Source organism: Astatotilapia calliptera, chromosome 12 (assembly GCF_964374335.1).
Source record: "Astatotilapia calliptera chromosome 12, fAstCal68.1, whole genome shotgun sequence".
Classification (NCBI taxonomy): Eukaryota; Metazoa; Chordata; class Actinopteri; order Cichliformes; family Cichlidae; genus Astatotilapia; species Astatotilapia calliptera.
Window position 1 is genome coordinate 961,803 of NC_137433.1, and position 27,770 is coordinate 989,572.

The 27,770-nt window shown below is 43.3% G+C and overlaps 1 protein-coding gene across 1 annotated transcript in view; it reads right to left on the reverse strand.

Moving 5' to 3' along the window:
* Positions 1–27,770, reverse strand: part of pdzd2 (PDZ domain containing 2) — an 88,557-nt gene that overhangs the window by 53,035 nt on the left and 7,752 nt on the right. The window contains exons 2-4 of the mRNA XM_026186342.2: positions 6,226–6,316; positions 4,619–4,927; positions 2,625–3,100 (exon numbers count right to left, since the gene is read on the reverse strand). Of these exons, the coding sequence (XP_026042127.2) occupies positions 2,625–3,100; positions 4,619–4,741 (599 nt within the window). The 5' untranslated portion in view covers positions 4,742–4,927; positions 6,226–6,316. The remainder of the gene's footprint in view (positions 1–2,624; positions 3,101–4,618; positions 4,928–6,225; positions 6,317–27,770) is intronic.

The following is a 27,770-nucleotide window of genomic DNA, read 5'->3' on the forward strand; positions in this document are numbered from 1 at the left end:
CACTCCACGAGCGTCTGGCAGCACAAATGAACCAGCTGCTAATTAACGAGATACACCCGGAATGGCTAACTGAAGGCCGGACGGTCTTGATCCCCAAGGACCCCAAGAAGGGACCGGTCCCCTCCAACTACCGACCAATAACCTGCCTCAGTACTACATGGAAGCTCCTGTCAGGCATCATATCGGCTAAGATGAACAGGCACATGGGTCAATACATGAGCGGGACACAGAAAGGAATTGGCAAGAATACCAGAGGCGCAAAACACCAGCTACTGGTAGACAGAACAATCAGCCGAGACTGCAAGACCAGACTGACCAACCTGTGCACTGCCTGGATTGATTACAAGAAGGCCTATGACTCAATGCCCCACAGCTGGATACTGGAATGCCTAGAATTGTACAAGATCAATGGGACCCTAAGAGCCTTCATCAGGAACTCAATGGGGATGTGGCGTACAACACTAGAGGCCAACTCCAAGCCCATAGCACAAGTCACCATCAAGTGCGGGATCTACCAAGGAGATGCTCTGTCCCCACTGCTGTTCTGCATAGGCCTGAACCCCCTCAGTGAGATCATTAACAAGACTGGCTACGGATACCGACTACGGAACGGAGCAGTTGTCAGCCACCTCCTGTACATGGATGACATCAAGCTGTATGCCAAGAGTGAACGAGACATCGATTCACTGATCCACACTACCAGGCTATACAGCAATGACATTGGAATGTCGTTCGGACTGGAGAAGTGTAGTCGGATGGTAACAAAGAGAGGGAAGGTAGTCAGAACTGAGGGGATTGAACTACCAGAAGGCAACATTGCAGACATAGAGGACAGTTACAAGTACTTGGGGATCCCGCAGGCGAATGGGAACCATGAAGAGGCCGCTAGAAAAGCTGCAACCACCAAGTACCTGCAGAGGGTCAGGCAAGTCCTGAGGAGTCAGCTGAATGGTAAGAACAAGATCCGGGCCATCAACACGTACGCCCTGCCCGTGATCAGGTACCCTGCTGGGGTAATAGGCTGGCCAAAGGAGGAGATAGAAGCCACTGACATAAAGACAAGAAAGCTCCTTACCATGCTTGGAGGGTTTCACCCCAAGTCCAGCACCCTGAGGCTGTACGCTAAGCGGAAGGAAGGGGGCCGGGGACTGGTGAGTGTCAGCACCACAGTCCAGGATGAGACAACGAACATCCAAGAATACATTGGGAAGATGGCCCCAACTGACCGAGTGCTCAGTGAATACCTCAGGCAGCAGAAACCCAAGAAAGAGGAGGGAGACGAGGAACCAGCATGGAAGGACAGGCCCCTGCACGGTATGTACCACCGGCAGATAGAGGAGGTGGCTGATATCCAGAAATCCTACCAGTGGCTGGACAAAGCTGGACTGAAAGACAGCACAGAGGCACTAATCATGGCAGCACAAGAACAAGCTCTGAGCACAAGATCCATAGAGGCTGGGGTCTATCACACCAGGCAAGACCCCAGGTGCAGGCTGTGTAAAGATGCCCCAGAGACAATCCAGCACATAACAGCAGGGTGCAAGATGCTAGCAGGCAAGGCATACATGGAACGCCATAACCAAGTGGCCGGCATAGTGTACAGGAACATCTGTGCCGAGTATAACCTGGAAGTCCCGAGGTCAAAATGGGAGATGCCCCCAAGGGTGGTGGAGAATGACCGAGCTAAGATCCTGTGGGACTTCCAGATACAGACGGACAAAATGGTGGTGGCTAACCAACCGGACATAGCGGTGGTAGACAAACAGAAGAAGATGGCCATAGTGATCGATGTAGCGGTTCCGAATGACAGCAATATCAGGAAGAAGGAACACGAGAAGCTGGAGAAATACCAAGGGCTCAGAGAAGAGCTCGAGAGGATGTGGAGGGTGAAGGTAACGGTGGTCCCCGTGGTAATCGGAGCACTAGGTGCAGTGACTCCCAAGATAGGCGAGTGGCTCCAGCAGATCCCAGGAACAACATCGGAGATCTCTGTCCAGAAGAGCGCAGTCCTGGGAACAGCTAAGATACTGCGCAGGACCCTCAAGCTCCCAGGCCTCTGGTAGAGGACCCGAGCTTGAAGGATAAACCGCCCGCAGGGGCGTGCTGGGTGTTTTTTTTATATATATATATATATATATATATATATATATATGTGTGCTCACATTCTCTTCATCACTGTAGAGCACTTGGGTATAGAGAGGACTTCAAGCTGCCCCAGTCCAAATCATGAGCCTTGTGCCACTGTGCTTGGAGCTCTGATCACTCTGTTGGGTCAGACTGTGGCATTGCAGCAAACTGTCAAAACGTCTGCTCTGACAGAGCTGCTCACACTTGTTAATGATCATAATCCAATTTTATGTTTTATGTGTTTTATTTATTTATTTTGCTGTTTTCTGTTATTCTATTGTTTTAACTTACTTTCTGTACAGCACTTTGTTCCTGTGCTGGGTATTTTAAAGTGCTTTATAAATAAAATTGGATAGGATTGGAATGATCATAATGATGAATGATGGTTATCAATGCCTGGCTGCTGCCTGTGTCTTCAGTGTATTTGCTGTGGAGGTAATGAGTGTTATTTACTTTTCACAGATCTTCACTCATATATCAGGTTTTATTAATCTTACCTGGCTCCACTGACATCTACTCCCACCATTAGCTGCCCATTCAGTGACAGCAGTTCATCTCTCAGTTTGATCCCACCACAACGAGCTGCTGGGCTCCTCTTCCTCACCTCCGTCACCCAGATGCAGCCCACATCCATGATGGGGCTCTGATCCCTCCTGCTCCTCGGGCCTCCCTTCTTTCTTCCCTTTGGGTCTCCAAAAATAGGGATGTTTCCAAAGCTAAGGCCGAAGTCCGCAGCATCCCCCTCATCCTTACTGAGGGAAACCGTATGAAGCTCAACATCTAACGCCTCACTGTATGAGGCCCGGCTGGCTGATGGAGCTGTGTCCCCCTCCATGAAGTTGAAATGAATGTACTCCACCAACTTCTGAATAGCAGCCAGACAGAGGGACGTGTCCTCCACATGTCCTCCGCCACTAACAGTGCTGCACACACTCTCCCCATCCCCGTTCTGGTAGGAGTCAGGATCCAGCCGCTGCAGAGAGAAGAAGAGTCACCAATCAGGAAACAGACGTTAGTTTTCAACAAATACACATTAATTCTGTTCCTCACAGGCCACTTTTAATTTTTCCTTCTTTCTTTTTTAATCTTGTCCTGTCAGCAGCTTCAGAACTGTGATGTGAATGCACGGAGCACGCTTTGCTCCTGCAAGAACAGCTATACAGTATCTCGATCAGGGGTGTCAAACTCGCGGCCCCCGGGCCACTTGCGGCCCGTACACTGATGTGGAGAAACATAATGCAGTTTGTCTTTGAAGTGACTGTTTGTTAGGGAGGAAAATCAAAAGCACAACATGACTGACTATGAAGACGACACGAGCAGAGAGCACAAACCTGCTGAGGCTGTCGGTGACAGTCGCACACTGTGTGCACTTATTTATTCTGTTCTATACAAACACAACGTGCGCGCACACAGAGGACCAGTGTGTTTGGAAGGCTTCAGCTAAGTTTGCAGTTTTGTCTGATACAAGATTTGAAATTTAAAAAACAAACGAAACATTTTAGGAAATATTTGTTTGTTTGTTTTGTCCTAGCTGAACACTAACGTGTGAGACGACAGCGCCAGCAGCGGCTCTCCGCTCGTTTCAGTTTGACCCCCTGATCTACTGGCTCCTCTTGTTTATGGGAATCCTTTATCTGTTTGTTTATTCATTTCTGTTGGTCTTATTTCAAATATTACATTGAATGTGCTAGCATGTGCTATCACCAACAGCTTCACTGTAACAGACAAAAACAAACAGCAGCTGGGAGAGACACACGACTCAACAGTCCTCTGATGGTGTGCACTGAAGTGGAGGGCATGCTCACGTAGGAGCACGTCATGAAGTCTCACTCCACCTTTTGGTAGAAAAAGACGTTGGTTTTGTTTTTATTACACCAAATGAAAGCAGATGTTGCTTCTAGAAGCAACCGTACGGAGCCGTGCGTCCTCCTGGGATCAAACCAGGGATCTTTCACTTGGTAGGTGAAACTACAAAACCATCAAACTTTGTTCAGTAAAAATGGAAAAAACGACGCTTGTGCAGCCAGAACAAAGCGCACAATGTTGAGTTGTCTGGGCATTAATGAGGTTGTGGTGGGAAATGTGTCATCGTTAGTCTTGTTTGTTTGTAATGTAGACACACTGTTGTTTTTCTGTCAGTGCGACTGTTGCTGTGATTCGGTGCTGTATAAATCAAACTGAATTCATCTGAATGACATTTTAATAATTAAATGAATTGTGCATGTTTTACTCCCCGTGAGTATTTGTCTCCGAGCTCTCTGATTGCTCTGCCCAGCCCAGGGTCACCACAGAGCAGTGAACGACTTTTCTGTGTATCGTTGTCTTTCCCTCATCTGCTGTCAGGCCATGTCTTTAACAGGTTTGCATCCTGCCTGTCTGACTTCTTGGTGTGATGCATGTCCTCCCACTCAGAGGTTGGGATTTAAGGTGGAATCAGGTAACATCAATGAGAGCATGCAGCATTATCTTATGTGGAGAGACTGGTCAGTACCGTGTAACCAGAGGAGCTGTCCTGACTTAGATCATCATCCTGCTGTGACCTCGTGCTGTGAGCCCCACGCCAATCCTCCAGCAGTGACAGAATGCTTATGGCGTTGTCCTGAGTGATAGGCATCCTGGCATCTCCCCTTGTCCTTCACCAGGCGCCACTCTGATGCTTCCAATGATCAGTGTAGGAGCAGGAACCAGTCTGGGACGGCTGCCCCGAACCCATCTCTCAGAGAGAGCAGTGCAGAGACAGTGTGGCGGAGATGTGAACCAGGGTGGATGTCATCACTGACAGGACACGTCTGGTGTGGGTCTGCAGCACGAGACAGAAACAGTGTGATACAGACTTTAATACACACACAGATAATGTTTGTTTTTCCTGAGTCATCGAGCTCGTCAGTCATTCCTGCCGCACACGTCTGTGCTCTCTGATGCTTCACATGGTAACAGTGCACCAAACAGAGCCTGGAGGGTAAAGAGCTCAGAGTTTTACGATGTACAGCACCAACCAATCAAAAAGCACTGTGCACGATCATTTCCAAAGTACATATAAAATAAATAGCTCAACGTAATGCTAGCCTACTGCTGTTCAGGCTTCAGTGCAGCTATGCCATGTTGGTGGCTGTTATAGAACCGTTTATATTGAGCAGCTAAACAGGAAGAGGTCTGCTCCACGTCATCACAACTGAAACGTAACAAAACAAAAGAGCCGCGCTGCGTACAGAGGCAGAGGAACAGTTACTAGGACTAACTAGCACTACACGCTGAAAACAACCTGGTCTTTGTGACTGCGACACAGGAACCTGCTGACTTCATCGTCTCACAGAAAGAGTTTGTAGAATAAAGAGCAGCGATACGACAGGCTGTGTGTATTTATAGTTCGGATTGAAACTGTGCAGAGAATTCAGATTTTCACCGTGTTATGTGGGACATTCAAATCTTATGACTGAAGACTGAGTCTTGATGCTGTTAGCGAAGCAGTCAGATGCAGGATATGCACGAGATCAACAGCAATGAAATGATTGTGATATTTCACACACAGTGACCTGGGTGATCAAACTGACTTCAGCTCAGCCAGCAGGATCTTCAGGGGCCCGTTCACAACAAGCTGCTCCCGAGGACTCTGGGCTGACACTGCATGTGCACACTTAAAGCTAAGCGTAGCCACATTTGTGGCAGATATAGACAAAAACGCAGGCTACCATGAGACCACGCTGTAATGACTATGTAGAGCCTGGGCTTCAAATAAACTGCTGGGCTTTGTGGCACCATCTGCGTCTGCTATTCCTGTACACACAAACAGTGCCTGCCCTGTCCTGGCCTGAGCTGAACCGTGGGCTGGAACAACTACTTTAAACGTCCCGGGGTGAGGGTATAGTACAGGGTGTATGCTCTGAGGAGACAAACTGCAGTTACAGTCTTGGACTCCTCACTGACTGACAGAAAGCCAAAAACCATACAGGATGGGTTTCATTTGCTTTTGCACTTCAACAAACAGATGACATTTTCACTTGTTCAATAAAGGACAAAGATAAGTGATGGAGTTTAAGACTCAGTTAACAAATGACAAACAAATGCATTAGTTCCTTTGTCAGATCATCACAGACTTACCAGCTCTGCTTCCAGCAAGTGCAGAAACGTAGCAGCTCCTGGGCATTCACAGGATCCTTCAGTGCATCCAGTGTATGTGAGCACAGGAAGCCTGAAAACAAACGCAGCTGTATCTATTTGTGCTGACATCACATCTGCATTTGTCTACAATAAGCCCGTGTGATAGGCTACGAAGGGTTTGTAATCTCCAGACTGAAGTTTGAGAAGAGAACAGGATCATCTGCTGACACACTTCAGCTCAATAACAACAGCATTAACATGACATTTCCAGTAATGACCTAAATCCTCCTAAATGGAGCACTCCCCCCCCCATAATCTCTGGCTCAGTGCTCCACACACGTAGCAGGACGATGCTGCCCATCTACAGGACTGCTGGCTCAGCACCCACAGTCAAACTGGTGAAGCTGACTCCACATCAGGCCTGTTGCACACATGTCAGTGATCATTAGACGTGATAAAGGAATCAGCTGGTGATGATGACCTCATAGAAGGAGCCTCAGCTCTGCATGAAGCACACTCAGAGCTGTGGGAACATTCAGCTCACAGAAACATCTCTGTGGGCGTGGAGGTGTGTGCTGATGACAGCGGTTACTCGTTGTGTACTTGGGAAAGTCGCACGTTGTTCTCACTGCACTGTTTGTTTCATTAATCCTTAGAGGCATCGGTCAGCCATCTTGGTAATGCCAATGGGCATCTATATATCAGCTTAGCAGGCCCATCCCATCTAATGAATGAGAAAGAGCCATGACAGTAATGTCACTGGTACATAAATGATAAGAGCTGCTTATAAAGTTAAAACTATGTCTCTCCCAGACGCTTCAGTTCTACTCTCCATCAGCTGGGAGCTCTACCAGTGTGAGTGTCACACAGCTGAAGACTCTTTGGTACCTGGTCTGGTTCTTATATAACACTTTTCTACTCTCTCACAGCACTTTGTACAGCTAGCACACACTCTCACACTATGATGGCTGCATCAGGAGCAGCTTGGGCTTAGTACCTGTGGCGTACCCAGGGATCAAACCACCAGCCTTCCTGATTGCAGATGACCTCCTCTGCCTCCCGAGCCACCCTGCTGGGTTACACAAAGCTGCACTTCTGTCGTTGCAGTATTTTCCTACAGATTTCTGTTCAGTTTATTCCTCTTTCATTTCTTAGCTAACCTACAACAAATATCTACTGTGGAATATTTTTAATTTCTAGAGGTTTGTGCATCGTCACAGTTCTATGACTGTGGGTGCTGTGATACGACCACAGTCTCATATCCTGATATATGATATTTCTCCTCCCGATAACCACATAGATCACTAAATAGTGCATCTTCTGTCAGTTCTGTGAATCTCAGCAGCTCGACCTGTGTGAATGTTTCAGCTGGGAGTCAATGCATGACACTGTAACGGCCGCCATTTTCTTTGTATTTCTTACACGGCGTGCTGCGGGGAAAAGCCTGTTCTAATGTTTGAGGTTTATTTGGAGCACCTGACGGCTCGTTTTGCCTCTCGTCTGTTAACTCTCTCCACGCTCTGTCACGTGACTCTTGCGTAGGTGGTAGAGGTTTGTCATGTTTGAGTGGGGGTGGGGCCACTTTGTGCAGGTTCAGGTCTGTGTCAGACGTTTCATAACCAAACCATGTCCATGCTACAGAGGCAGCCCCTCGTTTAGGAGTAAGGTCCTGGATGCGTTTGGACCGGTCCTTCTGTTTGGAGCTAACTGGTTCTGCCTCGTCTTCACTGGTCATGCTGGGATCCTCTGTGCCTGCATCCACGTGTCGACCATCCAAACCATGAAAACATTGCTGTAAGCAGTTTATTTTGTGACACCACGAAAAAGTATAATTTGATCGTCATCTCACACGGCCCCAGGCAGAAACACTCCATACCTCACAATAGATACAGCATGAGGATATTCAGAGTAAGCTAGAAGCAGCTTGAAGTGACTGTTGTTGTGAACTGGTGCCATAGAAAGAAAACTGAACTGAAATCAAGTCTGGGATCATTCTTTGAATTTGACAGTTCTTTTCTAAGCTACAGGCGGTTACACTAAGACTTGGATGGATCAATAAGCTACTTTCTAATTAAACTGCTGAGAACATTTACAGAACAGCTGATATTACTCTTCATTTGAGTCTCCAGTGAGATACCCACAGTGGGGTTCAGAGGAGAAGTCTGAAATGTGCTCATTAATGGAGTCGAGCTGAGCTCAGTATTATTCAGACTGTTGGTTGAAGCATTCTTTCTGTCCATCTATAGTTTGGCAACAGGGATTAGTTGGTTCTGTGTTCCAGGCTGACCTACATGCTTCACCCACCCCCACAGCCCACTCTTCGTCCAGGCACCATATGGCCAAAGATTAGAAACAGCCTCATTTCAGTGGATCTAAAGTGCCACATTGTTACAGACTACAGGACAAACCCACAGTATCACTGTAATCTGGAGCACACGCAGCTATGACACTATGGCAGGTCTCTGACTGTCTTCCAGGATACCCATAATTCAGTGCTGCTCTGTGTGGTCTGCCAGTTCAGTTTCTTCATCGGGCACTTCACTCATATATTAAATAGTCTGTGCACACATGGACCCGAAGTTTGAATTAGATGAAAAACATAGTTTTTCTTCTGGATTTAACTTCTCTGTTGTTCTCCACTACTGTTATATTGTTGGAAGTGCCATATTAAAATAAACAGAGGCCAGAGGTCGCAGCGGCAGCAGTCCACACATCCTAGGCCACCTCCTGCACCTGGGAACCAAGGCGTTCCCAAACCAGCGGCGAGACATCATCTCTCATGCTCAGAACACCTCAGCTCAGAGGCACCAGGAGATGAACCACCTTAACTGGCTTCTTTAATGAGGAGCAGCTCTACTCTGAGCTCCTCCTGAAGTTCTTCAACCTACCTCTAAGGGAGACCCAGCAACAACAACAGTCACCTCAAGGTGATTTATACTGTAAGGTAGACCCTACAAAAACCCCAACAACCATATGGCCTCCTATGAGCAAGCCACCCACTACCCATTGGCCATACGTGATGGTAGGAACACAGCAAGTAAATTTACAGGTTCCCTCTGCACGTTCTTCAGTAGGCTGGTAGAACATCTGCATCACTGCAGGTGCTAACAAGACCCCAAGATACTTAAACTCCACTGAAGGCAGCGGCTTGTCCATGCACAGAATGGCCACAGCATAGATGAGGCCTCTGCTCCCCCCAAACCCAAGCAGCCACAGGAAACAATCACTGCATGTCACTTATTCACAGACTAGTGAGGAGGAAGCAACACAACACAAGTGTCAACACTTCAGGGTGAGCCGAGGCCAAAATAATCAACACAACAAAGCTGAGCTCTGACGCCCACACACGGAGAAAAGAACCACGACACAGTCCCAGCTGCTTGTCCTATTCAAAGGCAGGAGAAAACGATTCATTGCGAGTGACGGCTGCTCACCCCTACCCACTCCACTTCCTCCACTGTGACACAGCACCTCAGCCGGCTTTATGGGAAGCGTGTGAACCTCTCAGCGCTCCAGGCAGGCTGGTCCTTCAGCCAATAGTCGATATATTCGTCCAATCGCCCAACCTTAGTGTAGCTTCCCCTGGGTATAACTAGTGTTATGGGGTCTGGTCATTAAAGTCGACTGTGTAAGACAGTCTATCAGCCTCTTCATGTAAACACTTCCTGGGTCTCGTTTCAGGAGCTTGTAAGTATTTTTCTCACTGCGCAGTGACAAAATGTTCTCATGACAGTCTTTCTGGTTTAAACTGTGCATCTACCCTTGTCTGCTGGAAGGATGATGATGTTGTTGTCATTATTAATTGATGTGAGTGCCTTCCTCTCCTCCATGCTGATGTTGGATGCTGGGGGCTTTGCATTGCTGAGACAGGCCCACGTTTGTCTCTGCGTCACAGCAACGTTCAGCCCTTTGGCGAGGATGTTTTTCTCTGCTTGGCTGAGCTGTCTGCCAGATGCATTTTTCACCCACTTGTCCACATCCTCGGTGTGGCATCCTTATCCTTTCTGCTCACTGAGGACACTCAATGAGTGTTTCAATGCACAACAAGTAGGTCAAACTTCCTTTGCTGCCTGGTCTTAGAGTTTTCATGCTGTGCACGACAAGCCCTCTCAGAGAATTCAAGCACCTTTTAAAGAGTAAGATAAGATAAGATAACCTTTATTAGTCCCACACATGGGAAATTTGTTTTGTCACAGCAGGAAGTGGACAGTGCAAAAGTTATGAGGCAAAAATTAGAATACAATAAGAATAAATACAGTACACAACTGTACAGAATAGAATAAAATAAAATACTATATACAGTAGAATAAAATAAAATAAATATACAATAAGATAAAAATAGAATACAAATACAAATACTATATACAACTGAGTAAAAATACAACGATGCCAGAAAGGAGCATAGTAAGCACACCCAGAGATGTAACCACATTAAGCCAGTATTAAAATCCCTTTATGAACTAACAGAAGGACTTTAAAGGCGTGTTGAACTGGGAACCAGTAGAGCATCTCAGTGATCTGGCCCCCTGGTACATCTCTGACTTGCTCACTGACTATAACCTGATTAGACTTCTTAGGTCAGCAGTTTGTGTGTGTGTGTTAACTTACACTGACATTCAGTTAGTTGTAGTTCCCTTTCTTATTTTTTAGCTTCAGCTCTGAAATAAAGCACACAGCACAGGACACAGTGTGTTTGGCTACACAGGGCCACTGGAACATGCGGGGATTACAGATATTTATTGTTTCAGGCCACGCTGAGCTGCTGTCAGCAGTTTATGTGAGCTGTGTGGGGCCCGAGCAGAGCAGGCTGCGTCTGTGTACAACTGCAGCTATATTAACCTCCTGTAATCATACAAAAAGCCTTCTATACACAACACTCCATTGTGACAAAATGCTTCAACTTGTTAAGAAGTTATGAACATAAAAAAGTAAAACTATGACATGTATATAGTATATATGTAGTATAGTATGACACGGACGGGCAGGAGAAAGAAAAGGCATGTCTCTGTTTATGTCCAGAGCCCAGACTTGAAGCTAACTGAACATCCCTGAGAGACCTGACAATAACTGTGCACTGATGCTCTTCACCCACCCTGACGGAGGCTGAGAGGTTCTGCAAAGATAAATGGGAGAGACTGCTCAAAGATATGCGTGCCAAGCTCGTAGCATCATCCTCGAAAAGACTTAAAGCTGCAACTGCAGTCAAAGGTGTGAAGCCTCAGCTACACGTCATTTTTAAATATGATTTTTAATAAATGTGCAAGAATTTCAACAAACCTTCTTCACTTTGTGACTATGGGACTGTATCGAATATTCAAGTAAAAAGTTTAATTCCATTATGGAATAACTGTTACTGAGCTGCATGATATTGCCACATAATAAAACTGAAACATGTTTTTTCCGAGGGATGTTGCATCTTTGGCTTTCTAAGCAGCTGCTTATAGCCTGTGTATCTACATCAGTAATATGTCACATGAAAGGAAGTAAATGGCCTGTATTTGTATAGCACTCTTCACACTACATTCAGTCATCCACCCATTCACACACACACACACTGGTGATGGCAGCTACATTGTAGCCACAGCCACCCTGGGGCGCACTGACAGAGGCGAGGCTGCCGGACACTGGTGCCACCGGGCCCTCTGACCACCACCAGTAGGCAAACATGGGGTCAGTATCTTGCCCAAGATGCCAAGGATATCTGGCATGCAGCCAGGAGGCAGCCTGGGATCGAACCACCGACCTTCTGATTAGTGGCTGACCTGCTCTGCCACCTGCCACCCACATCCGTAAGTATCCATATTTCCTTACATATCAGCAGCTGCTGGTGTCTCGCCCTCCGTGGCAGGGCTGTGTCATATCACTGAGTCATTCACGTGCTTCGTATGACAAGAAGGGCAAACGGTGCAGGGAGAGCGACTGATATTGCAGGATGTCAGTGGGCGGTTTGAGCTCTTGTTAGCAGGATGGGACCACAGTCGAGGAGTCAGAGAATGTGAGCCATTCTGTGACACAACAACAGCGTTTTGACTGTGTCAGCACTACACAACAATGTGATTGGTCAGATGTTCATACACATCCAAAACATTGTACCATTGAACTTGATGTGAAAAAATAAATGCAGCAAATTCGTCCTGCGTAACGATTCATTCAGTGTGAACGGCTGCTTCACGATGAGTCAAAAGAAACACAAAAACATTCGCACAGATTTCACTGCTGATTATTAGAGATAGGTTTATCATATTTAAGATCGAAGCATTAATTAATGGCAGGACTTCCTTGAGCAGTTTTGTAGGAATGGGGTCTAAAAGACACATTGATGGTTTGGAGGAAGTAATTATTGAAGTTAACTCAGAAAGATCAATTAGAGAAAAAGAGTCTAACTTAACATCAATGGTACTAAGAGTAGCTGTAGATAATATTACATCTGTGGGATGATTATTGGTAATTTTTTCTCTAATGATAAAAATTTTATTTGTCAAAAAGTTCATGAAGTCATTACTAGTTAACGTTAAAGGGATGGTTGGCTCAACAGAGCTCTGACTGTTTGTCAGCCTGGCTACAGAGCTGAAGAGAAACCTGGGGTTGTTCTTATTTTCTTCAATCAGTGATGAATAGTGTTGGGTAAGTTACTTTAAAATAGTAACTTAGTTACATTACTAGTTACTTCTCTCAAAAGTAACTCAGTTACTTCAAGTTACTCGTTACTTTCAAAGTAACTAGTTACTAGGGAAAGTAACTTTGGTTTTACTCAGAATTCTCTTGTTAATGTGTTGCTCCCATAACTTTGCAGTCTTCTAGCTTGCTTACTTGCCACAGTGCACTGTGCCACCTACCAATAGAAAGGAAAAGATAATGTGCATATTTCCACGAGAGAAATCCCACGCCTGGACCGTCATTGACTGCTGCCATGATTCTAGCCTACGTCACAGCATCATGTGCGCCTTTTACATCCAACACAAAAACTGCAGTCGTGGTGCTTTCGATTGTACTCAGAACTCGGAAATTCTGCCTTCTGAATAGGAAGATGTAGGTAACACCAGACTGCAGATGAGCTGCATACAGGGCTGGACTGGGACAGAAAACTGGCCCGGGCATTTTGACTATTATAGGAAAAATCATAAAGCCTTTGAATGAAAATAAACACTGTTGTGACAGTGATGTACACTGTTCTGATGGTATATATGCATCAATCTATCAATCGTTTGTTGTAAGATTCAGATAATTATTTTTTAAAAGCTAGACATTTTAAATGATAATAAGAAAGTATTTCTTTGTGCCCCCCTCTCCCTGTTAATGCCCTACCTGCCCCCTGGCAACACTTTGCTAGACCCGCCCCTGCACAGTTACCAGCTGTCAGCTACCTAAAAAAGGATCCTGGTGTTATTTGTCTCTCAGAAACAGTTCATAACTTCAACTCATCCATGTCACCTAAAAGGTAAACCTGTTTCTCCATCACAGCTCTGATGATTCAGTAAGGACATCTCCTGGTTTCATCTTCATGTTTCCCTCTCACCAGATAACCAAACCATATCATGACCAGCAGCTTTACAGCTGTGGCTCCAGCAAACATCAGCTGATACTAGAAATTAATATTAAATAAATTCTAACAACAGCTGATCAAGCTTAAACGTGCTGCTGTTGTTTAGCGCGACATCCGCTGGTTTCCTCTTTCGGCGCAAAGTGGGCGATAAACAAACAAGAGAGCTGATCAGCTGATCATTGATCAGTTTCATGATTGAAGTAGAAACGGGAGAGGGAGGGGGGAGAGAATGAGAGGAGAGGCAGCTGTGCAGCGTAAACACAGAATAACTCCAGCTTTGTGTCTTTTTCATTGTAGCTGAATTACGGGACAAACTGTTCCTTTTCACCTCAATAAGAAACGCGTAATATTTTCTCTGAATACCAGACGGGACGGTTGGCAACTCTAATAACTTATGAACAAAATAAAGTTCAACATCATTAACTTCATAGCACCACCCAGCTGTATAGAAACTCCGTCATGCTAGCTAGCACGCAGTACGGAAAAGGTCAGAATAACGAAAATAAACTCCACCTACACTTGGTTCATATCTGACCCAGAGAGACTGCAGGTCATAACTTCTTACCTGAAGTTCAGTTCACACTTGGACCGGCGGCCACCTCGGGTCTCTTTTCCTTCTGCGTCCCCTTTCCTTCATCCACCTGCTGGCCTCCACCACTTGCTAATGTTACTGAATCTGTGGAAACTACGCGATGCCACCAAACGAAGTAACGAGTAACGACCCTATCTAAATCCCAGTAACGAGTAACTCGTTCCTGATTTTGGCATAATAACTAGTTACTGTGCTCATTACCGCAATAATAACGTAGTTACTGTAACGCGTTACTTAATAACGCATTAGTCCGAACACTGGTGATGAATAGTAAGATGTTCTGGCTTTGCGGAGTGCTTTCTTATAAAGCAGCAAACTATTTCTCCAGGCTAAATGATGATCCTCTAAATTTGTGACACGCCATTTCCTCTCCAGATTACGAGTCATCTGCATTAGTGTACGTGTTTGAGAATTATACCACGGAGTCAGGTACTTCTGATTTGAGGCCTTAGTTTTCACAGGAGCTACAGTATCCAGAGTCGTACGCAGCCAAGATGTAATATTATAAACAATATAACTGAGAGAAAAGAGACTTGTGTTTTCTTACAGGGGGATTTATTCGTCCTTCAACATTTATGTGAACTAGTAATGGTTCTTAGACTTGTACACTTGTTCGAACTTGCATTCTAACCTAGAGGCAACCAGGTTTCTGTTCCTCGAGTTTGGACTGGTGCAAACTTAACAACACACACAAGTCTCCATGTCAAACCTTTATACAATAATCACATGTGTAGCTGCATACACAAAGCTTTTATCTGCAGCAGTTATTCACTTGTTCATACTGGTTACTAATAGATCCCTTCCTGGCTCAAGATCAGTTAAGCAATGGGAATATTTCTTGCTTCCCATGTAGGGCTCTACGGTTGCACTGGCGCTCGAACGGCTGGTTGCACCGGTGTGACCTAGGATTTCTTTAGTCGCATGCCAAAATATTTTTTTATGTGAAGGTCACTTGGTGTTCACTCTCTCTGTGGTAGAGTATCACTTCCTGTTCCTGCTCAAACACAGTGGTGTTTCTGAGTAGCTTATCTGCTTAGCAATTTAATTAAAAACTTTTAAATACATTCTTTTTTCATAGTATAATCTTCACGTGCTTCATCCGAAGCACACTTTCTGAGTACTCACTACCTAATTTATAGCCAAAGTATTCACTCACTGTCTCTGTACTGTTTCGCTAGCTTAGCTTAGCTCGTAGCCGACTCGTTAGCACCATGGCTACTTCACCTGTCCCTCCTGCACTTTCTTGCTCATTGTGTCAGATGCAATGGCGTGTCCAGCGGGGTGGCCTAGGGGGGCACAGGCCACCCCCCCAACCAGACTGGCCACCCCAGGTGCCACCCCAAAGGCAAAACAATACAATTCAATCAAATATCAGATTATGTTTTCACGGTGAAGCTCAGATATCCGAGTGTAAGTGAATGCAGCATCGGCTTCTGCGCTATGTGCATCACGTTAGCAAAGGTAGGAGAGCCAAGCACGAAAGACGTCACTGCAGGAAACAATTTTTCGGTGAAAGAAAATGAGGACAGAATAAATGTCCCGGTAAGTAATATTAAGTTTGTTGAGTTTAGTAAACTTCGGTGAAATTAGAATCCCAAGGAAAAAATAACACTTAAAGAATTATTGCAGCCGTCGAATATTTCTGACAGTATGCTACTGAGGGCAGCTAACATAAGAGTTATGAGTTATAAGATATAATCTAAGTCGTAACATTGCTGTATGGAGCTGCAGATTTGGTTGCAGGTTAACATAGCTGGACTGGCCATCGGGCATACCGGGCATATGCCCGGTGACTTATTTTTTATTTTTATTTTGTAAGGGCATGAACAATGAGAGGTGGTGGATTGGCCAGATGCAGGTCCATGTGTAAAAATAACTCAGTTGTTTGGTGGTGGCTATGGCGGGGCTTCCACAGAGGCCAGCAGGTGGATGAGGGAAAGGGGAGGCAGGAGGAGAGACCCGAGGCAGCCGCCGGTCCGAGTGTCAGGTGAACTGAACTTCAGGTAAGAAGTTATGAGCTGCAGTCTATCTGGGTCAGATATAAACCAAGTTTAGGTGGAGTTTATTTTCATGTTGCTGACTTTTTACCCTCAGTTGCAATAACTCGTACTGCGTTCTAGCCAGCTTGACAGAGTTTCTATACAGCTGGGTGGGTGCTATGATGTTACTGATAGTGAACTTTATTTTATTCATAAGGTTAGTTAGTAGAGTTGCCAACGGCTCCTTAAAAAAATGGAATGGTCCCTCATTCAGAGAAAATATTACGCGTTTCGTATTGAGCTGAGAAGAGACGCAGTTTGTCCCGGACTTTAGCTAGAATGGAAAAAAGACACAAAGCTGGATTTATTCTGTCGTTACGCTGCACAGCTGCCTCTTCTTCTCTCATTCTCTCTCCCCCTCCCTCTCCTGTTGCTACTTCAATCATGAAACTGATCAATGATCAGCTGATCGGCTCTCTTGTTTATTTATCGCCCACTTTGTGCCAGAAAGAGGAAACCAGCGGATGTCGCGCTAAACAACAGCAGCACGTTTAAGCTTGATCAGCTGTTGTTAGAATTTATTTAATATTAATTTCTAGTATCAGCTGATGTTTGCTGGAGCCACAGCTGTAAAGCTGTTGGTCATGATATGGTTTGGATATGTGGTGAGAGGGAAACATGAAGATGAAACCAGGAGATGTCCTTACTGAATCATCAGAGCTGAACAGGTGATGGAGAAACAGGTTTACCTTTTAGGTGACATGAATGAGTTGAAGGGAAGTTATGAACTGTTTCTGAGAGACAAATAACACCAGGATCCTTTTTTACGTAGCTGACAGCTGGTAACTGTGCAGGGGCGGGTCTAGCAAAGTTATGCCAGGGGGCAGGTAGGGAATTAACAGGGAGAGGTGGGGCACAAAGAAATACTTTTCTTTCTTATTCTCATTTAAAATATCTCGCTTTTATTAAATAATTATCTAAATCTTACAACCAAAGTTTTTATCTGACGTAAAATGTATAGAAATCATACATATACCAACAAGACAGTGTACATCACTCCACAACAAAGACTTTAACTGAACAAACACACACATCCACACATGTGCAATAACACTAAGTGCAATAATCTTTTCTGGCATCGTTGTATTTTTACTCAGTTGTATATAGCATTCGTATTCTATTTTTATCTTATTGTATATTTTTATTCTATTTTATTCTACTGTATATAGTATATTATTTTATTCTATTCTGTATAGCTGTGTACTGTATTTATTCTTATTGTATTCTAATTTTTGCGTCATAACTTTTGCACTGTCCACTTCCTGCTGTGACAAAACAAATTTCCCACGTGTGGGACTAATAAAGGTTATCTTATCTTATCTTATCTTATCTTAACAGCATTTGTTTTCATTCAAAGGCTTTATGGCTTTAATACCTGGTGGGCCGGTCTCTAGTCAAAATGCCCGATTTTCTGTCCCGGTCCAGCCCTGCAGGTTAATACTGGCAGTGTCACCATGCCAGCTGACTGTATTTCATCATCAGCCAGTGTTGTTCTTTATCAATATTACCAAAGTTTACCATAAGGCAGCAGAGAAAGTATTTACTTGCTTTCAGGTTTTATTCAAATGTTAGTCTTTTCAGTTGTTTCCCCACTTTTTTCCTGTTTCAAAATCAAACACCAGTTTGTGAGAAGATTATCTTCTTTTTTTAAATAGGCAGATAAAATTTTACATTGGCATTGGCTAATTTGTCAATTGTTTGTTACAAATGTTCGTATTTTAATATTCAAAAATGTTTTTGCCCAAAACATATGTGCACTATATGTCAGTAAAAATACTATGCAAATATTGCTGTCCTTGAATGCTGAGTAAACACTGACAAAGCACTGATTGTATCTCTTGTACTTTATCAACGCAGTATCTAAAAACTTTGCACCGTAGTGGTTAAAATCTCATTCTAATAAGAGTTAAAAGCTCATTCGGTTATTAGGTTTATAGGATTATTGAATTATGGTTAATGGTTGGTAGAATTTTTTTTTTAAACATTATCTGCCAATTACATCTGCCACCCTTCTCCAAATCTGTGCCCCTACCTGGCCCCCCCAACAAAAATTTTCTAGACACGCCACTGGTCAGATGTTTAGTTACTCCTCGGCTTCCTTTAGCAGTAATGATATCTCTAACAAATGTAGCATATTTGCAGCTCTGGAAGCCAGGATTACTGAATTGGAGACTCAGCTTCGCACCCTTCATTCACCCGTAGCTAGCCAGGCCCCTGTAGCTGGTGCAGCCGAAGATAGCGTAGGCCCCGCTAGCTGTTCCCCGGCAGACCCCAAGCAGCTGGGGAAAGAGGGCGGCTGGGTGACGGTGAGGAGGAAGCATAGTCCTAAACAGAAGCCCCAGGTACACCACCAACCCGTTCATGTGTCTAACCGTTTTTCCCCACTCGGCGACACACCCGCCGGGGGTCAAACTCTGGTAATTGGCGATTCTGTTCTCAGACATGTGAAGCTAGAGACACCGGCAACCATAGTCAATTGTCTTCCAGGGGCCAGAGCAGGTGACATTGAAGGAAATTTAAAACTGCCGGCTAAGGGTAAACGTAAATTCAGTAAAATCATAATTCACGTCGGCAGTAATGACACCCGGTTACGCCAATCGGAGGTCACTAAAATCAATATTGAATCTGTGTGCAACTTTGCCAAAACAATGTCGGACTCTGTAGTTTTCTCTGGTCCCCTCCCCAATCAGACCAGGAGTGACATGTTTAGCCGCATGTTCTCCTTAAATTGCTGGCTGTCTGAGTGGTGTCCCAGAAACGATGTGGGCTTCATAGATAATTGGCAAACCTTCTGGAGGAAACCTGGTCTTGTTAGGAGAGACTGCATCCATCCCACTTTAGATGGAGCAGCTCTCATTTCTAGAAATATGGACAAATTTATTAAACCCCCCCCAAAATATGACTATCCAGAGTTGGGACCAGGAAGCAGAGTTGCAGTCTTACACGCCTCTCTGCAGCTTCTCTCCTCCTGCTACCCCCCAAAAACCCATCTCCATAGAGACTGTGTCAGCTCCCAAACAGAAAAAAAAAAGAGTTGAAAAACTGTCTAAAGTCTTTCATCTTTAATAAAATGATCAGCGTTCTGCTCTACCAGGTGTAACAATTGAGTTTAACATCCAGGCATCCATGAAAACGGAATTTATGACATTTAACGGAGTTAGAAGTTAGCAGGGAGTTAGCTCGCTAGCTTCTATCTAAATACAATATAGCATGTCCTGACTGCGGGGTTTTGGAAACAGATTCAAACGTACAGCTCTGTTATCACTTCCAGCGTAAATGAAGACAGGAAACTAAACAGCAGTGACGTTTGTAGGGTTACTGAAGTTGGGCTAGCTGGTATATAATGATGTGCTACGTGACCGCTAGCGACACAGCTATGTTAGCATAATATAAACAAGCTAACTTTTTTCCACTCGATAAAAGTTAACGTGAGTGTTCTCGGTGGTCAGAAACAAATGTAATCGCATGGCAGGATGCTGTAAAAGGACCAAACTTCAGCCAGGAGAACAACTGAGATAATCCATCCACAATACGAGGTTAGTCATTCATATACTGCTGCATGGGCTGGGCTGTAGTTACATCCTAAGGTTTTAAAAACTGAGCTTAAATAAATGATTAGCGGTAATAAAAGCCGAGGGAGGTCAACAGTGATCACTCACTATTTTAGGAGCTTTTTGAGATTAAATAGAAGAAAATACAAAACATTAAACATGTTAACAACACAAAAGCCATATTAAACGCAGACTACTTTAGACCCGGAAGTAGGATTCGTCACATCATCACTTAACAATCAGATTAATCAACCAAAGACTCAGACAGACTTTTAATTCATTTGAAAGCCTGATGCTTAGCCTCATCCACCCCAGCTGTAAAACTCGGAAAATCAAACTGGCTTCTCTCAAAATGTAAAAGAACCCACCCACCACTTTAATCACACTCTAGATCTTGTTTTAACATATGGCATAGAAACTGAACATTTAACAGTGTTTCTTGAAAACCCTCTCCTATGGAAGAAATATAGTATCATCAGAATTAAAGTATTTTTAGACATTGAATTTATGACACTGAATTTTTATCCTCCAAATTTCCCTGCAAAAATATTCACCTGCAAAAATTCACCTGCAAAAAATTCACCTGCAAAAATTCACCTGAAAAAAATTCACCTGCAAAAAATTCACCTGCAAAAAATTCACCTGAAAAAAATTCACCTGCAAAAATTCACCTGCAAAAAATTCACCTGCAAAAATTCACCTGCAAAAATTCAACTGCAAAAGTGATGAACTTTAATGACCCAAGCCAGAGCAATCAGCACCAGATCGAGTCGAGTGGCTCTCGGCCAATTAAATTACGCTGTTTGATCACATGACACCAAGGCTGACATAAATGTTTTATCTACTTAATCATTAATGTAACAGTGTTTAGAAAGTTAGCACATACATGTAATTTTTCTTTTTTTTATGTATCCATCTATAGAACGCTGCATGTTATAGTGTAAATCTGCCTGTTCTCTGTCAGAAACCTGCCTGCAGAAAATGAACCTAAAGGATGTAATGCAAGGATGTCATCACTTTCAAGATAGAGAAAGCATAAAGTGACAATTATGAATCACTTAATATGATAAGGAGATTCTGCAGGTCATTAATCAATGTATAAAATTAAATAAAATTATTTTTAGTGACACAAGATACAAATATGGAAGGAAGATGTATAATCGCTCAGTTTGGGGAAATTGTGGGTAGCCTGCAAGGGCCTCAACTTCTCCATACCCACAATGTGCAACAAATGGGCACAGCTGATCTTCAACAGTGGAACATCGGCCAGTTACTTCCAACTTTAACGCAGCTTGTAGTCTTGGAGAGCAGCACACCAAAACTGCATGCACAACTTCTGCTAACAGTGGAAACAGATTAAGAAATCCATGCAAACAGATTCATAAACCGAAAAAATATTATTTTACAGGATTAATGATCATATCAGCCGCTGGCTGATCACAAACCCTGAGGGTGTATACGAGAAGCAGAAGAAGCAGAGGGGATATCCAGTTTAAGTTTAGATAGTATTTGTAAAGATATTGACCATATCCTTTTCTGAAAGTGTGGATATAATGGATGGGGTAAGGTACTGACATGCTACAACTTTGTAGTTGTTAAGTTCTGGCTACAAGTATACATACCCATCTTGTACATTTTTTTATTTTATTATTATTATTATTATTATTATTATCATCAAAATCATCATCATCATCATCATCCTACCCAATTATCTGTTTCTTTTAATCAGAGTATGCTGTTTTAATGACTTTACAATATCATTTACATTGTGTTCCTTACATTTTCCCCAATTGTATGTTATATTAATCCTATATTTCCGTTTTAATATTTCTAATGTTTGCCTTGTTTTCTTCACTGTCTGGTCTGCCTCTGTCTCACCTGTATGGATGCATTTACACCTAAATGTCCCCAACAAAGGATGTTTTAATTCACCACTATTCCAGTGAAACACGAGTCTCCCACCTTCCTGCTACCAGTCTGGAGTTTTTGTTCACCAAAGCACACACCAACTTCATACTGACGGACAGATCACTGCCCTTTTGCCGCCTTGTCTGACCGTGTTTTGTGGCTGTGGTTCACTTCACCTCACTCTTCCCCATTCTTGTCATTAAATCAGGCCGTTCTGCAACCATGGCAGCCATTCAATCTATGGCTTTATTCATGGTGTATTTTACCCCTTCACCAAAGGCCGTTTTCGTTTACAACATTATATTTGCAGTGTTCGTCTATCTATCAATATCTGCGGAGTATTTTTTAACGAGTATCCTATTTTCTAAAGCACAGCATGTAAAGGGTAGCTCGGTTAGCAGGATGCTAGCATGTAGCGCTTAGTGAGACACGCCTCAGACGAGTTGAGCAAAGACCCCGTCTGTGTACTTTATACGTGAGCAACGGATTTAAATAAAATTAACGTTTCAAAAGACAAACTTGAAGATAAAAAACAATATACTTACCGGAGAATCGCCAGGGTTTGCCGCTTCCATCTTGCTGCTCCTAAATTCAAAACTGCCTCTGCAGTCAGGCAGGGGAGGCGTGGAAATTGTCTTTGAGTTAGTCAAACGTTTTCCTTAGTTCGAGTAGATGATAAAATAAAAATAAATGGGATTTTAAGTAGGACTAGGCGTTCTGTAATGATCTCTATTTAGGAGAAAAACTTAATCACTCACCTCTAAACAGCTCTCTTTTAGGAGACACACTGCTGGCTAACGGTGTCATGTGATCAAACAGCGTAATTTAATTGGCCGAGAGCCACTCGACTCGATCTGGTGCTGATTGCTCTGGCTTGGGTCATTAAAGTTCATCACTTTTGCAGTTGAATTTTTGCAGGTGAATTTTTGCAGGTGAATTTTTGCAGGGAAATTTGGAGGATAAAAATTCAGTGTCATAAATTCAATGTCTAAAAATACTTGAATTCTGATGATACTATATTTCTTCCATACTCTCCTGTCTGATCATTTCCTGATTACATTTACAATAATTGATTACACAGCAGTGGAGAGTAGACTTTATCACAGTAGATGTCTTTCTGAAAGCGCTGTAACTAAGTTTAAGAATATAATCCACCCGCTGTTATCATCTTCAATGCCCTGTACCAACATAGAGCAGTTTCAGTCAGGTTGCAGAGCTCATCACAGCACAGAAACAGCTTTAGTGAAGGTTACAAATGATCTTCTTATGGCCTCTGACAGTGGACTCATCTCTGTGCTTGTCCTGCTAGACCTCAGTGCAGCGTTCGATACTGTCGACCATAATATCCTATTAGAGCGATTAGAACATGCTGTAGGTATTACAGGTACTGTGCTGCAGTGGTTTGTATCATATCTATCTAATAGACTCCAGTTTGTGCATGTAAATGGAGAGTCCTCTTCACACACTGAGGTTAATTATGGAGTTCCACAGGGTTCAGTGCTAGGACCAATTCTGTTTACATTATACATGCTTCCCTTAGGCAGCATCATTAGAAGACATAGCATACATTTACACTGCTATGCTGATGACACCCAGCTCTATCTGTGCATGAAGCCAGATAACACACACCAATGAGTTAAACTGCAGGAATGTCTTAAAGACATAAAGACCTGGATGGCCGCTAACTTTCTGCTTCTTAATTCAGATCAAACTGAGGTTATTGTACTCGGCCCTGAAAATCTTAGAAATATGGTATCTAAGCAGATTCTTCCTCTGGATGGCATTACCTTGGCCTCCAGTAACACTGTGAGGAACCTTGGAGTCATTTTTGACCAGGACATGTCCTTCAACGCACATATTAAACAAATATGTAAGACTGCTTTCTAGTGCTGTTCGATATAACAATATATATCGGATGACGATATAAAAACGTCTGTCGTTTCATTTTACGCTATCGTTTGTTTCGTGGTGTTGCAAAATAAACTGTTTACGCCAATATTTTTTCATCGTTTTGATGATCATTGTAGTGGCTATATTAATTTCCTAAAGTTCTCTCTTTCTCTTATATTTAATATAACCACACTACAAGGTGGTTTGGGAAAATAAATTAAAAGTATTTAGCTGAAGTGTATTTTTTTTATGTTAGTTCTTTTTTTTAAACTTGTAGTTCTAAATTGGAAGATTATTGTGATATTGAAATATTTTTTTATTTTTTCATCGCTCAAAATAAGCGTCACGCTCGCGGAAGCCGGTGTACCCGCCGAAACGCCATGCATTTATCGAGACTTTCAACCCCAGGTAGGCCAATTATGGATCTTCGGATCCACATTATGTCAGCAGCTCCACTGTGAGCTATGTTAAAAACAAACACCGCTCACGCCTCACAGACGACAGCTTACAGTCCTGCGTAAAGATGAAAGTGACTTCGTACAGCCCCGATCTGCAGACACTGTGCGCAGAGGTTCAGGAGCAGAAGTCCCGTTGTAAACATATCACGAAAGACCCGATGGTGTTTGCATGAACACGCTTTTCAGCATCTCTTTATTGACCACTTTTCACACACAGTTGCTGTACGCATACAGCCAGCTGTAGCTTTTCAGCTCACAGCCCGACATATACCAACAACAGCATAGAGAGCACAGACGCTCAGGTGCGTCCGCCTCCCCTGCAGCGGCGCTGCAGACCACGCCCCGCCACAGACATTAACCAGGTAAAATACATATTTAGGCAGAATTTTGCAAATATCTATTTTTTTTAGCAGCATAGTGCTTTTTTTCCAATTATTTTTTAAAAGTCAGGTCAAGGCTCCAAAAGCCCAAAGGCGATATGAGGGTGGCGGCTCACAACAGTTTTTGTTTCCTGGATCCTTTTAGTTCAGCTGGGTGTCTTTCCTTTTGTTATATTTCTTTAGGAGTTCAAAATGTGTTCATTACATAAATAACATGTCATTTTCTCTGTAGCATTTCATGGATTTCATAAGCAACACACTTTAGTTGTTCACACAAAGCATACAAGTAATAAACAATATATACAGTGCAAGGGGGTAGATTTGGTTTTGGCGTTGGTGGGGACGGACGATTCAACCATCGAACCCTGTTTCTTTTTTTCCCTTTTTGTCTTTGCTTCTTGATTTAAAAAAAAGGAGAAATATACTTGCCTACATATGCTATTCTACATGCTTTTAAACCATTTAAAATTACAATTCATAGTTTTACATGTGAATTATATAATGTTAAATTACTATTAAACAAATGACTGACTAAGTATTTTAGGCTTTAGTTTACTTCAGCCATATTCCATATAAATCAGGTATCATACAAACATAAAAATAGCTTCAAATACAGTCATGACAATAAAAGAATATGACTTCAAGGACTTAACAACATTACTTCAGTTACACCAACATCTCTGATACATTAGCACTAAGGGGACACTGAATGCAGTATCTGCGTTTTATCCTCAGATTACAATTATTATTCTGTGCTTGATGTGCCTCACCTTTGGGCCTGGCTCTTCCCCTCTGACTGCACTGGGACATATTGCCACCTGATAAAATAACACATTGATTTGTGCCATATAAAAGTGAGACATGTCAATTCAGATTCTTTGTCAAACATACACTAATGAATCAATTTACACCAGCAGCCTAACAATTGTCATGATAATAAATACTAGTTAATCTATAGCACCAAATCATCAGCCAGTCACCTGTGAGCTCGCCTCTTCACCTCTGTCTGAGCTACAACATGGCAGAGCTGCCTCTGTCACCTGATGAATAACAGTGAGACATTCCACATACATGCAGTCACACATGTGCTTCAAATACAGTCATGAACCAACAAGTCATCATCCAATTTCACCTGTGACCTTCTGTCACCATTGCTCTCTGAGCTTTGGGTTGGTTGAAATATTTGCATATCATGATGACATTTTATCTCAAAAATGAACCCTATGAATACGTCAGTGCGATTAGGATGAAATTATTGTGTCACCAACATTTTAACATTAAACATATAATTCTAACAGCCTCTGTAAACTAATATCCGGGCTGCTCGAGGCTGACGTTTTCTGACAGTTTCAATCAAAATGAGAAACGCTGCTCTGAGACTGAGAGAACTAATAGTGCTGCCTGTTATGCAGTTAGTTTCCCAAACACGTTATTCATGGTTACATACAGTTTCAGACTGATGTGGGCCAAAGCCTAGCACAGCCTGTAACGTTATTGTGACACATTTTATGAGTGAACTTGGCTTTAAGTGACTTACAGGTTTCTTTGAAAAATACTTTCTTATATCCAGGTTCTTCCTCTTTGCTGCCGTCCTCCTCTCCTCCTCGCAGCGCAGGTTTGCCGCTGCTGAAACTAAACAGAGCTCCCTGAAAGGCTCAGCCAATCACATTGGCCATATTTGTCACATGATGTAGGACTCCAGTAGAGAACGTAATTTAACTCTTTCTGCACCGCTGGGTGAACGAGACGCTGACAGATCGTTTTTTTCTTGATTTTCTTTATTCGAAGAGATCAAATTATTGGTGGGGACAATTCAATAATCGCAGGATATTGGTGGGGACATGTTCCTTCCGTCCACGCCAAGTCTACGCCCTTGATACAGTGTTATCTTCATTTTAGATGTCAAAAAGTATTTGCGGCTCCCAGTGTTTACCTTTGCGTGGAAACCGGGTCCAAATGCTGACCCCTGTCCTAGAGTATTTAAAAGTAGAATGGGAGGCAGAGCCTTCAGTTTTCAGGCCCCTCTTCTGTGGAACCAGCTTCCAGTTTGGATTCAGGAGACAGACACTATCTCTACTTTCAAGATCAGGCTTCAAACTTTCCTTTTTGCTAAAGCATATAGTTAGGGCTGGACCAGGTGACCCTGAATCCTCCCTTAGTTATGCTGCAATAGACGTAGGCTGCCGGGGATTCCCATGATGCATTGAGTTTTTCCTTTCCAGTCACCTTTCTCACTCACTATGTGTTCACACACCTCTCTGCATTGAATCATATCTGTTATTAACCTCTGTCTCTCTTCCACAGCATGTCTTTATCCTGTCTTCCTTCTCTCACCCCAACCAATCACAGCAGATGGCCCCGCCCCTCCCTGAGCCTGGTTCTACCGGAGGTTTCTTCCTGTTAAAAGGGAGTTTTTCCTTCCCACTGTCACCAAAGTGCTTGCTCATAGGGGGTCATGTGATTGTTGGGTTTATGTCTGTGTGTATTATTGTAGGGTCGACCTTACAATGTAACGCTCCTTGAGGCGACTGTTGTTGTGATTTGGCGCTGTATAAATACAATTGAATTGAATTGAATTACAGCAGTGTAACTGAGACCACAGGGCACAGAACTACTAACTCTGAAAGAAGTACAGTAAGCAGCGCACTGTGTGAAGTCATGTATGTAAACTTCAAGTTTAGCCTTTTGATGGTTGTCAGGATGAGTTTTAGAGCCTGTTAACCCAGAGTCACCCCAACTGATCCATTATGGTCAATTCTGATACCAAAAAATGACTTGAGATCAGGAGAGCAGCTGACCCTGCTGTTAGGAATTTGAGGCTCGTCTTACTTGATTTCTGGTTCTGCTGCTTCTGTGCTGAGCTCTCATTACCAATGCAGCTCAGGCTGTTTCCTCTACACCGTGACAGGGAAGCAGCTGAGGTACAGACAGGCTTTATTTAACCCTTCTGTTATGTTGTGGGTCCAACTGACTGTTTTGATATTTGAAAAACATTTTAAAAAATGGTTCAAATTGCTTTTTTAACATGAAACTTATTTTGCTTTGCTAAAAAAGTGTGATCAACATATAAATGGTCCATCTGACATATCTGTAACCCTGCAGGTTCATATTACATAGATACGGTTCGAGTCAGTTTGACCTGGCAGTCAAAGTGGAGGCTAACGGGGTGAGCCATATTTCACTT